The sequence below is a fragment of the Bos mutus genome, chromosome 18 (assembly GCF_027580195.1).
Source record: "Bos mutus isolate GX-2022 chromosome 18, NWIPB_WYAK_1.1, whole genome shotgun sequence".
Classification (NCBI taxonomy): Eukaryota; Metazoa; Chordata; class Mammalia; order Artiodactyla; family Bovidae; genus Bos; species Bos mutus.
Genome location: NC_091634.1, coordinates 23,369,980 through 23,383,290, shown reverse-complemented (window position 1 = coordinate 23,383,290; position 13,311 = coordinate 23,369,980). Strand labels below are relative to the sequence as shown.

The following is a 13,311-nucleotide window of genomic DNA, read 5'->3' as shown; positions in this document are numbered from 1 at the left end:
AAGAAGAGGTAACAGCTTATCTTTTTATGTAGTCCCCAGAGCCAAGGTAGGATAATAAAACCCACTGAGGAAAATTCAGAGTTAAGGTGATACCGAGAGCTCAAGTCAGGAGCGGTCAAGACCGGAGCAAAATGACTACTCTGGCAGTTTGTATGTCTGCCAAACCATGGAGGAGACAAGAGCTGAGGTCATTTCTAAAAAGCCGCCTATGATGGTACACAATAAGCACAAAACTTTCCTTAGCCTGCACCAAAGGTTGTGTACAGTTTAGATAATTATAGATCCTGAGGTCCAGAAGGAAGTGCCCTAGTTAAGTTGTAGCCAGAAAAATAACTATGCCAGGAATGTGGACCTCTTCCAATATCATAACAAGGAAACTTGGACTCCTCCCTGACCTCTGTAGGTTCAAGGCTACTTAAAAGAGTGTTAACTGACCCCCCACCAAACTAGGGTTAATTCCTACCAGGCTGGCTGAAATACTTGTTTTGAAAAATTTTAATAAGCCTATTACAAAGTACTGGACATTTTAAAGAAAATACTTGAGCCGAATGGCTTCCTCACAGAGCCCCACACTGGAAGTTCTACCTGGGATGTTTCAAAAATGGTTGAGCACTCATTATGTGTCAAAGATTGTTCTGAGCACTTTCATGGATTATCTCATTTAATTTTTACAACAAACTATGAGTTAACATAAACTCAGGAATTAGGTGCCTGGATTTAACATTCTGTACCGCTAATTACTGCTGTGTAACTTTGGGCACATACTTAAACCTCTTCATTTTCCCACCCACAAAATGGAAATAATAGTACTAGCAACAAGTAACTGTTAATACATAATGCACGTAGATTTTGTGGCACACGCCAAGTGCTCAATAAATGTGAGTAACTATTATGTATCTTGAGTGTTTCACCCCTTACTAGTGGCGAGCTAAGTTAGAAGTGGTAGCTGGGATTGGAGATGACTTACTCCAAAAGTTTCCGGCAGTGTTTCTGAAAATAGAATTAGAAAAAAGGCCAACAGTGAGGGCATCTACCGGTCCTTGTGGTTGTGCGAGTACAGAATCTGAGTCTCCAGGCAGACTTCTGGGTCCCTGAGATACAACAGAACATGTAGACCACGGTTCAGGACTAGCTCACACAACCTGCCCCGAGCCCACCACATAAAGATGGGTGCCACTTGCTCTCCAGTTCAAGCTCTGCCACACATGGCTTCGGTCCCCCACCCAAGGGCCACCATCTAAGGCTGGGATACGAAGAAGGCGCAAACACCAAAAGGAAAAGCTAGTAGTTTATATAGATATAGATATATAGATATTGATATATATTGTGTTTACATAGTCCACAAGTTAAATGCAGGTATCCATAAGAAGAGCATTAACAATAAAAATACAATCTGTGTGTAGCCAAGTACAGAGACTTAAAATGGTAAAACAGCAAAAAGGATCTCACAAAAGTACAAATATACAGTACAAATTGATTTATTTAAAACAGTTACAAAAAAGCACAACAAAATAGAGATTATCCTTAGAATTATTAATGCTTTGTTAAAGATCAGGTAGGATTAGAGGGTGAGAAATGGTATTGGGTGGGGGGAGCACCTGACTAGTTCTAAGGCTTTAGATACAATGCAGTTGATTACATATTAATTTAGCCATTACATACTGGGGATAGTAGTTGGGGGATCAGTAATTTATCTACAGGGAACTCCTACACAAATCAGATCCATCCATCAGACCTCCCCAGTGCCGTCCTCTACTACTCCTCAGGACCCTAAAGCCACCTGGATGACAACATCCCCATACTCCCTTCTCCACCCCATTCCCTACCCATATATTCTTCCCTCCCCTAAGGTGCTGTGCAAGCTGAGAGCAGTCTGCTCTCTGCAGCTGGAACATATACTGTTTTGGCTACAGGGATCCTGTGTGTGACGAGGGAGGTTGTAGGGGACAGCCTTATATTTAATACTTTTAAGTTTGCCAAGAGTACTGTCAGTCTCTTCCCCAACACAAGCTTCTCTTGAATGCAAGTGTCAAGCAAATGAGAGATGAACCCTCCCTTTAGCAACCTCAGTGATGCACTAACCACTCGTAGCTCCCAACTATGTGCAAACTCCCTGTGCGGGGAGTGGATATAAACCACTGTGTCATCAGCTCGTTCACACTCGCACGCGCGCTTGCTCTCTCTTTTTGAAGAATCTCAGTCCCCGTGACAGTCATAAAGACCAAAATAAATGCTTGCAAAGTTTGACAATAGGTAAAGGCACATGGGCTGCCGCCACACACACTGCAGACAGGAACTCAATTTGAGGCCATCTTCACTGCTGGGCATTTGCAGTAGAATGGCTTGGGGGAATCACACAGATTTTTGAGTTTGCAGTCTACCAGGGGAGGATCTAGGCTTAATAGGAGAACTAATAAAGAAACCTTAGTGTGAAAAGTGCATTTATTACTACTGTTCCTGCTGGGGAGGCTCAGCAGGGCACACCGCACCACCTCTCCTCCTTCCGCCCCAGGCACTGTGCATAGTCTGAAGGTAAGGAGAGAGTGCAGTCGACTCTAGCATCTCAAGGGCCAGATTCATCCCAGGCCCAGACCAGATGTGTGGCCCAAAGATGGATCCTAGAGTTGAAAGAGCAACTGACAGCTGCAAAGACCCAGATGCGTTTTTTTATTATTGCATAATGCGGGAGGCCTTGTCTATCCCAGGGAAGTTGGAGGGTGAAGGCTTCCCAGCAAAGGGCTAATAGGTTCCTGGTCAACATCCAACCTCACGTGGTTCAGATCTTCAACTGTAGTGTACACTTCTTCCCATCTGGAAAGTATTGTAGCTTCAGTGTGGTTTAGTAAACTTAGCCTCAGAGGCCAAAAAGTCTCCCTAAAACTTGGCCTCTGCACTATTTAAGACTGTAACTTAAATCTCCCACGGCCAATTCAATCAACCAGGTTGTCTTTACTCCAATGGACCCAAGCCCTTTCCCAGTCAACTCATGTCTACCCTTTATCTCCAGTGTGATCACTCAACTTTTCAACATGCCTGCTTCTTGCAGGCTGAAATCATACCACCACCCTGTGCATCTTCTGTGGTGCCCAGTGGTAAAAATAAAACTAAACCCCACCTGAGGGTCTATTTCAAACCCTCCCCCAACCCCAGAATCCATTTAACTGGAGCCAGATGAACCTCCCTGGGATGCTGACACAGGTCCTAACCTGGTTCCCCATCATTTAATTTTTAAAACAGGATACAAGGTATTATAAAGGAAAGAAGCAAATACACAGAAAACACCACTTACAGGACCCATTTGTCTCTTCTTCAAGAGTCAGATTATTTGGAGCCAAAGGGCTCCCAAGATGCACTGAAGCCACATCCCTTTGGATTCACCAGCCCACCAGCAGCATTTTATACCATCCCTACTCAACATGACTTTGCTACAAAGTAACCCTTGCACAGGTAAGGATGGACAGGATGCCTGGGTCTCACCTATATGGCCAAAGACACAGAAAGAGTGCTGTGAAGGGCAGCAGGCAGGACAGTGAAAAGACAGCAGCAGTGGCAAAGCAGCACAGACCAAAGCCCCTGATGTGACAACCAACTGAACCAAGAGTATAGAAGGATCAGTCCAGATCTACTGGCCGCCCCTCCTCAATGGGCTACCAGTGCTCAGCTCTGACCTCCTAGTTTCCCCTTCCCCCATGCCAAACCCCCTCCTTGTACATTAATCTTGATAGAAATGGTTATCCAAGACTTGGATGTCTTACTTGTCCTTCACCTGGTCCCTCTACTTCCCAAACCGGTGTAGGCATTTCTGTTTAATGCCAGAGTTAGCCATCTTCCTATGTCTAACCTCTAGGATGTCCTACCCCTGACACTGGCCTTCTCCAACTGCCCATTACCCCCTAAAGCTGACAGCTTCCCACCAAAACACTCACTCTTTCAAAATGCTCTTAGGTCTCTTATAATAACACTTATGAAATCTTCACAAGGAAGAATGGACACACCATAGGTTATTCATTTCTCATGCCTGGAAGAAAAGACTGAACCAGAGGGAAAAGATAAGGGGAATGCCAGTGCTCTGACCAGGATCTAGAGCACAGAGCTTCTTTCCCTGGGAGACCATACTTTACACAAGACACCTCTGCAGCTCAGCAAAGTCAAGTAATCAATATATTACATATGCATGGCACAGTATCAGGGGAAGTGCTGGTATTGCCTTACCAGCAAGATGCAGAAGAGGAACAGCAGCAGAAAGCTCAGGACCCAGCTCGCCAAGGTGCACAAGATTTTCTCTTTCCAGAATTAAGTGGAAGTTACCAGGCTAGGCAGTGAGGGGTTTTTGTATTTAAACTACTTGGCATGTTTCTGGTTAGACAGAGGTTTGCTCCCTTAAGAAGAAGCTCGGTTGGTATCTGTGGTGGGTATTTCTTTTTTTTTTTTTTTTAATATGGAACGCTTCACGAATTTGCGTGTCATCCTTGCGCAGGGGCCATGCTAATCTTCTCTGTATCGTTCCAATTTTAGTATATGTGCTGCCGAAGCGAGCACATGTGGTGGGTATTTCTTGAGTGCTTACTGTGTGCCTGTCACTATATTCAGTGGATGAGCCTTCCTAATGAGAAAGGAGGTTTCTGAGAAACCTGGGTATGAGAAACTGGGAATGAATTTCTTGTGGAGCAGCCAGAAATGAGGCCTTCTCTGGAGGCCTCCTCTGAGAGGATTCCTCAAGACTCAGCCCCACAGGGCCCCAGTGCAGAAACAAGCCAGAGAAAGCAGCATTGAGAGAGAACGGGGACAGAGAAGGGAAAGGACATGATCCCAAATGTGTACAAGGTTGAGTGTTCACCAGACATGGCTGGTGTTTGGTTCTGAGGTGAACCGGAGACTGAAGTGATCAGGTCAGCAGTTTCCTTTGGACAGGCCTCCAGAAGCTGACTGACCAGGAAACTGCTTGCAAGGAATGAAACCGTGGAGCATAGGGCTTGGAGCAAACAACCCGGTCTCAATCACTTTGTTCCCCCAGGAGAACCACCTTTAGCACCTGAACACTAAGAATGACTCCATTCTCAGAACGTCCCCTCCCCCAAGGAGGTAGGTAAGATTATTTATCCCCATTTGGCAGCTGGGGAGGAAGTGAAAGAGTGAGAGGTCACTAGACTTGCCTAAAGCCTATGACAGAGCAGAGATCAGACCTCAGAGGATCGGGACTCCGGATGACAGGCCAGGCCTCAGCCAGTCCATCTTGAAAGGCCAGGGTCATAGCCTGGGAGAAGCCTCACCAGAGAACTGAGTGGACAATACCCTGAGTTGTTTCAAGAGTCTAAAGACCTCCCCCCGCCCATACAAACAGAACACCCACCCACCCACCTGAAAGCTGATGGGGGAAGCCTAATTCTCAACATCCACTGGAATCCCACAGTCCAAGCTGATGCTAAAAAGTCATGAAGAAAAAAATGGGCTTAAGACACGGGGGCACATGCAACTAAGATCGAAAAAACTCTTTGCAGAGGAATACTCCACCACAAAATGAAATCTAGGAGACTTTTCAGGTATTGAAATATTATCAAGAGTATCCCAGGGAATTCCCTGGTGGTCCAGTGGTTAGGACTCCATGCTTTCACTGCTGAGGATCTAGGTTCAGTCCCTGATTTGAGGAACTAAAATCCCACGGACAAAATAAAAAAAAAAGACTATCCCAACACCTTAGAGCTCGCTGTGGGAGAAGACGGCTTGGGGAAGCCCAAATGCTGGGAGAGGGAGTGGAGTAAGCTGGGAGGGACTCTGTAAAAACCTAAGGATGGGCACTGCCCAGCCACTGATACTGGCCCCGACCCAGGGCATAGTTCCATTCTTGTTTCCCCAGCAAACAGTTCAACTACAGGAGAGGAGGGGACATGACTCTGAGTTTTTAAAACTAGAGAATAACTGAAAGGGAAACCAGAGAGACCCCCTACACAGCAAAAACTAGAGGTCTTGGTCAGAGTGGACAAAACCAGTTTTGTAGAAAGGGAACGGCAATGCAGCTAAAAATTAGGCCCAGGTCAAGATACCAGACAGGTTAGGTCAGCAGAGGGTGGGGGCAGCGCAGGCACTTAGGCACAACAAAGACAGACAGAGGAGCGGGTGTAGGGGCCTGGGGCAAAGGATCCACTGGTTCTTTTGAAAGTCACCATTACCAACTCAAGATTCAGGACAATTTCAAAGTGGGTCTGGAACACTGAGTAGGAGGGGCTTTGTTAAGTCAGCTGCCCTTCCGGAAGCTCTGCCTAGAGCCTGGTCAGTATGGCCATCAGGTCTTTCTCCTCATATCCCGCAACTGGGTCCCCACCAAGGTAAGTCTCCACTCTGAGCCTTGGAGGGGCTTCTCTCTCCTGGTGGGATGCTAGAAGCCTTGTGGGAGGAACGGTGGGGAGAGACGGGAAACGGCTGGAACAGAGGGTCACGCAGAGTCCCCTGCAAAAATACCCAGCCTCCAACATCTGTAACAAAACTACCCTTTAAAGTGCACAGCTCTCAAAAGAAGAGTTCTGGGTGGGAACCCTCTTACTTCCAACCATGGGGCCTCCTGCCCTCCCATCACAAAAAAGAAAGGAAAAAAAAAAAACTTCAGACAGCTGAACTGCTACTATAAGCTGTGGATCATCATTTTTGGCTCTTTCTTTGCTCCTTCCCTCTGCCACCTGCTCCCAAAGCCTGACTCTCTCCTTGCAGGAGCCAGGGATGAAGAGGAAAGAACAGGGGGCCCTGATATTTGGAATGTTTCTTATCCTGCATGCACCCCCTTCCTTCCTTGGCCCAGGCCTGCTGCTCCCCGTCACAACACCCCAGTGGGGGCTGTTCTGAAAGGATGCGATGGGGTGACAGGTAACAGACCCTGCCTCAGGAGGCTGCCTTCGTGCCACCTCTTCCCCACCAACCTCACTGCCCAGAGAGCTACCCACTGCTCGGCATGTGCAAATCCTCTGCTCTGCTCGCTCACGGTGAGGCCCAGCTCTGGGGTGGAGCCCCAGGCTGGGTCTGGGATAAGTTCATTTCCCCGCATTAGAGCGCCCTTCGATGGACAGCTTCACCTCCTGCGGAATGAAAGAGGGACGGAGCAGTGCAGCCCGCGCCTCCTCCCCTTGCGTGCTGTATCTTTGGAAGCTCGGGGCCGACCAGCAGGCCTGAGCACCAGGCTCCGGCTGCGAGGGCTCTACCGACCGGGAGCCCTCGCCTGACGGCTGGCTTTTCCCATCACTGTCACATTGCTCTCGGGGTCCCAGGACTGTCCTTTCAGGTCTTTCTCGGGGAGGACCCAGCTGGCCTGGGGGAGCACAGCTGGACTGAGAGACTGAGTTACTGTTCAAGCTTTGTAAACTGATAGAGATGCAGACATCTCCCACCTGGAGCCGATGGCAGGGCAGAGAGAAGAGTTGTGCAGTCCGCCCGGGGCTGCAGGAGGACCAGCCCTGGCCATAGACGAAGAAGGGGTGCTCGGGGGGCACCTCGATGCTCACTTTGCTCTGCTGCTCACCCACCACGAAGTGCAGCATGACAAATCCAGGCCACTGGCTCTCCTGAATGTCCACAACTGTGCTTGAGTCAATCTTCAGCCCCCCGCTCACTTCGGCACTGCGCACAAAATCCTGTGTCTGGAGGTCCTCCACCCGCTTCAGCTCCCCCGTAGCCAGCTGGATGATGGCGCCCTTCATGAAATGGGAGGGCAAATGGGAAGAGGTCACGGGGGGTAGCGTCGACTCCTTGTCTGGGAAGGTGGCTCTGGCCTGTATGTCCAAACTTGATGCCACCAGGATCTCCGAACCCACAGGCAGCAGGCCTGGGTCAGTTCCAGCGGGCACCAAGTTGCCATTGGCTACAACCACTGCTTTGGGGAAAGGTCTATGCTTCAGGGGTTCCTGATGGGAGTGAGGGGAGACCCCTCGGGCCTGGTTTTTCTCGGCCATCTCGGCGGCGCTCCTGGCTGGCCCTCGCCCCCCGCCCTGGTGGTCAGGGTTATGGTGGGACAGGTTGAGGGGGCTGGGCTCGTCCTTCCTCTGAGCTGCCACCGCCCGGTAGTCCTGAGAAGCTAAAGCACCCACCACCCGCTGGACCTCGAGGTCAGTGTCCGGGGTCCCTCGGTGTGCTGGCACTGCCACCTCCACCCGTGCAGACTGAGAACCTGAAAACAATTGTCCGTCCACCATGCATTCGACCACTGGCGCCAGTCCCTGGCCCTCGCCCTTGTTGCTGGGGGAGTCAAGGGCTTCGCTTTCCCGTCTCACTAAATTCCGATCTCGCGGTCTCTGTCCATTGGCAGCGGCTGCTTCCAGAGCAGGCTGGCCCTCCTGAGGAGTAAGAACTGGGCTGGCACCTGCAGGGGCAGTTTCATGCAAGGTGTACCCAGCAGGGAGCCTGGACATCTGATAATAAATGGGCATCCGGCCTGGAGCGAGGTCCAGTGGCTGAGTACTCGAGTGATGTGGCAACTGCCCAGGCGGGGAGCTGGCAGAGGGGGCTTTGCTGAACGAATGGGCTGGGGATGAAGCCGGGGGAGGAGTGGCTCCTTCTGCCAGGAGTGAGGCGTATGGCACAAAGTGTGGAAGGTGAGAGGTGGCGAGGTTGGCAGAAGGAGAAAGGAGGGGACTCGGGAGGAAATTAGGTGGCACGGCATAAGGAAGGCTGTACGGAGACCCGATGAACTGCAGAGAGGTGGACGGGAGCTGAGCATAGTGGATGGGGGGATAGTGGATTCCCGGATGTTGAATCAGAGAAGACGCTACATTAAATGTGGGGGGCAAGGGGCTCATGTTCACCACAGATGGGAGGCCAGTTGGGGAGAAGGTGGCAGGTGGCACAGCCACCTTATACAGCATGCCATACTGGTCCACCGTTAGACCAGTGATGGCCTCGGCTCCATCACCCCCCAGGCTGACTCTGGCTCCTGCCTGGCTCTGCCCGGCCACCACAACCCCTCGAGACCATTCAGAAGCATCACTGGAGGGTGTGTGGTTAGTTGAGCAGCTGGTGGTTCTCCCCATATCCTCGCTGGTCACGGGGAGGTCTCGTTTCTTTGGTGGAAGGCATTCCTGACTCCTCTCATGAACAGGTTTCATATTGCTTTGTGGTGTTCCTGGAGCCTGGAAGGGGTCGGCTTGCTCCTTGGGGCATCAGAAGGGGCTTCTCTGTAGCTCCCCTGCACCCCTCTGTGCTGTTGGCTGGGGCGCCCACATCTGCTAGGGAACAAATCAGAGGCAAAGAACAGTAACCCAGGGGTAAACCAAGTCAAATGGAAGAGCAGGAAGTGCATCCATAGAGGAAGATGGAACCAAGGGGACTGCTGGGAAAAAAAGAGGAATGAGAAAGCGGCAGACAAGGATGCTACACCCCTCACTCATCCAGCCAAGGACATGAAAGAAACAATCACAGAAAGCACACAGCTACAAGGTCAAGCATTCAAAAATGTGGAACATAACCTGTTGGTCCATGACCCCAGGGAAACCAACAGGGTCATGATTAGCTGTGTCTCTGATGCGAACCCTGACTATTCTCAGTCTTTCCCCCTAAGGGGGATTTGAACACATGGTCTTTGCTGCTCGGTCCTTAAGTTTCTCCTTTTGTCACCAAACACTACTACTGTGCTATCTTCTTTCCTGAACATATGAGCTCATCCTTGCTTCCTTTCCCCAGCCTAATTTGGGTTATGATATCATCTATCCCCCTCCTCCCTCCCAGGCCTTACCTCCTTTGCTTCATATCACCACCACCTCAAGGACCCAGGTGTCAATAGGTCCTGAGGTCTGCTTGTTTTTTTAAAAAAATGCTGTTCCCTAATTATGTTACGAAAATAAGTATCTTCTTTGCCCCATAAAATACTACCTTCAAACTTGGGCGCTATGAGGAAAGTGACTGTACTAGCATTTTCTAGAATTTACTTATTTCTCCTTTTCTTCAAAGAGCAACAAAACTCTTCTGACCTCACACAGACTTTGTGTTCCCTAGTCTGGCAAGACTTCTTTTCCTCCCATGGACCACCTTCAATTTGCCTTCTTCACCCATTCCCTTTCTTTTTTTCTTTGCCATTGGCTCCTTTTCTTTGGTAGGGAGGTTCTAGGCACCACTTCTTAAGATTCTGGTTCCATTCCCCAAAACATGCCTCTTTATCACTATCTTAGGTCTATGTGATTCATAAGAAAGTTCTCTCTCCCCTTTCTCTATCACCTTTCATACACGCTTTTGGCCACTGTCACAACTTATCATTTTGGTCTGAATACTTGAACACCTATGAAATTTGTCACCTATTTCTTCCAATCAGGCTTCAGTTCTTTGGCTCTGGAAAAAGATTTGATATTACACTCTGTTCTGCTTTTCCACTGTTGATTCCAGATGTTTTTCTGCAACAAGGTATCCAAAGCACCTCCATTACCTGAGCTTCCAGTGGTGCTTCTGAGAAGTTGTAATAAGAAGCAGTGTCCTCCCCACTGGCTTGGGAGCCTAGAAGACAGAAACAGGAATACATAAGTGGGAGCCTAGCCTCTGACCATCCCCAGGATCATGAAGAAAGCGAATTCTAAAGCCACAAAGACATTAATATCCAGGAGTCCCTGCCTCAGCCTCTTCTCTAGGGGTAACAACACATTAAATTCTAATTTGTTGGAAGACATTTCTGGGAAAAAAATTTCCAAGTGTCAAACTTCACTGTTTTCCTTAACATCGTATTCTTCATTCTCTACCTGTACCTATTCCACCACAGGTTAAATTTATTTCCAATCCCAGTTTCAGGTAAATGCACAAAGTGGAAGACTCAGCATTGTTCCCATGTGAACAAAGGGAAGCAGGAAAAAAATCAGTCTCACGGATTTCACTTTTATTCTGGGCTAATGAAAACATAGATGTGGAGGTTATTTAAATGAGAAAAGAGGCACTGGAGGAAAAAGAACAATTATTTATGTTTCTGGGGCAGAAAAAGAGGTCAAGGGGGAGTCACTCAAAGGGAAGCCTTATTAACAAATTTCCAGGGTAAAAAAAAAAAAAACAAAACAGGCTCCTGTGTGTGTGTGTAAAATTTCTAAGTGACAACTTTGTATCAAGTGCTGAATCAGGTGTGACAGAAACTGAAAGTACTGCCTTCATCCTCAGGTACCGCAACAATGGAAAACAAAACTGCTAACTGTCAACGTCCGAATATACACCTGTCAGACACATCATGCACTGAAGACCAGAGCCTTAATCTCTAAAAACAAAGAAAGTAATACTGACCAGTACTTGGAGACACTGTTGATACTACCCACTGTGCTTTCCAAGTCCTACTTGGATTATACTGCAAGCCTCAAACCAAACTCAAGGTATTTCTCCCTTAAGATCGGCAAGGTGCAGATATATCAAAAAAAAAAAAGGAAGAAGACAGGAAAACAAGGTGGAAAGACAAATTCTTCGTTCCATAAACACAAAGTTACACAGAGGGCACAAGTCTTGCATTCCTTCTTTGCCAGCAGTTCCAGTAACTGAAAAGCTGTTCGCTTTCTCTGTCATTTCCAACAGAAAATGGGTCACATCTTCAATTCTAGAATGATACTTGCCTCTCATGACTAAAACATTAAAGAGAACCTGCCTCTAGGTCCCAGAGGGGTTAGCCAAACAGAGGCTAATAAAAGGACAGAAAGAGGCAAAAGGTCTGCGGGAGTAACAAAGAGCCAAGACTGTGCACCAGGTTCCCACAACGCAAAACACATTTTGGAATCTGAAACGTTAGTCTCTTAAGAGGCTCAATGAGGATTTCTCCAGGGCAAGACGCAGCCTGTGGCCCTAACGGAGCTAACGGGAAACGACCATTCCGGAGAGCTGCTGGAGCTGCCAGCACAGCCCAGAATCAAGAGGTTGAAATCCAGCCCCAGACTCGAATTCGCTGAGGGCGAGGAGCTTAGAACAGACAGGGGCTAAGGCTTCCCTTGTTCCCCCAATCACTGCCCCAAAAGGGGTAAGGCCCGAAATTGGGAATTCTGCGTTTAAAGAGTAGAGGGTCGACCTTTCAAGCAGAGGAGTAAGGGCGAGGCCCCGCAGGCGCTGCTTCCTTGTTTGGGGGCCCCTTCCCGCCCCGAGGACTCGGACAGCCCGGGCCGCCAGGACACAGCCGCGGGGGCGCAGGAACCTGAGGCAGCTCTCTGGGCCGGGCCGGTGAGAAGCGATCCGGGGTCTAGGCGAGGCCTCTTTCGCTCCCTCGGTCCGCGGGGCAACGGGCTCTGGGGGGCCACTTCCTTCAGAGCACCAAGCCCAGGCCTGCTTGGCCCCAGTGAGGTCGGCGGCCTCAATCAAGGCGACACTCACCGGCCCATCTCACGGCGCTCCCCGGGCTCCTCCCGCTGGTCCCGGAGCCGCCGCAACAGCGGCCGCCGCCATCCCCGGCCCCGGAGCCGCCCCACACCCAGCGCCCCCCCAGCCGGGCGCCCGGAGATGGCGTCAAGAGCGCCCCGCCCCCGGCTCAGAGAGATGACGTCAGAGCCCCTAGTCGGAGAGCGACGCCCAGGAGTACCCCGGAGGGGAGGGGGCTGGCTCCCCGCCTGTCACTTCCAGCGCCCCCTCTGGTGGGAAAACGAACTTCTCTCCCTGGGGCCGGGTCACGTGAATAGGACTGCGCCCGGCCTCCACACCCTGACCCCACAAGGACCCTGCAATCGCTTACACCAGTCAATTCTGGAGGTTCCCAAACAGAACCCCGAAGCGTGGCCATCAGTGACCCGCGTTTCCTGGACCTCGGGAACTGACTTTGTGAAACCTTCTCTTGGGAACCTCCGGGAACACTGAGGCGACCCAGGTCCGGGAGAGTATTGAGATTCCCCCCTAGAGACCCAGGATGGAGAGGGGAGCTCTTTAAGAGTTGAGAAATGCCTCTGAGGGGGGACGAGAAATGGACCGGAGCCAGGATCTAGAGGAAAGTGAAGTTAGTGACTTGAAAGTCTGTGAAGAATGAGAGGATGGGGGAAGTACAGTGGGAAGCAGCTTAGTGGGAAGAGGGCTTGACTACTAGAGGAACTGTTTGGTCACCAATCATTGACAATTAACTTGTCGACTTGATAGTAATATGAACATCTGATTAACTTAAGTGAAAAAAGGGAATTCCTTGATGGCTCGATAGTTAGGATTCGTGGCTTTCACTGAGCAGGAAACTAAGATTCCGCATGCTGCAAAGCCCTGCAGCGTGGCCAAAATAGAAAGAAAAAAAAAAAAAAAAAGGACACCAGTTGATTTATACTTTGATTACAACTATGTAAAAAAGTAGTTCTGCATACAGACAAAAGCTGAACAGAGGAAAAAAAAAACTATTGGAGAGACTGGATTCTGAGTAGA

General features: G+C 49.5%; 1 protein-coding gene and 1 non-coding gene across 3 annotated transcripts; both read right to left on the bottom strand.

The window, feature by feature from the left end:
- Positions 1-1,462: 1,462 nt before the first annotated feature.
- ATXN1L (ataxin 1 like) lies at positions 1,463-12,426 on the bottom strand. Of its 2 annotated transcripts, none has more exons than XM_070388057.1 (3): positions 12,292-12,426; positions 10,394-10,461; positions 1,463-9,203 (listed from the first exon to the last, which is right to left on the bottom strand). In XM_070388057.1, exon 3 carries the CDS (start codon positions 9,081-9,083, stop codon positions 7,020-7,022), a length of 2,064 nt encoding a protein of 687 aa, XP_070244158.1. In that variant the 5' UTR covers positions 9,084-9,203; positions 10,394-10,461; positions 12,292-12,426; the 3' UTR covers positions 1,463-7,019. The 2 variants fall into 2 exon arrangements, with proteins under 2 accessions (XP_070244158.1, XP_070244157.1); XM_070388056.1 differs by having other exon boundaries at positions 1,463-9,200.
- Positions 4,433-4,539, bottom strand: LOC138991894 (U6 spliceosomal RNA). Its single transcript, XR_011467789.1, has one exon. It is a non-coding gene; the product is annotated as a U6 spliceosomal RNA (small nuclear RNA).
- Positions 12,427-13,311: the final 885 nt, after the last annotated feature.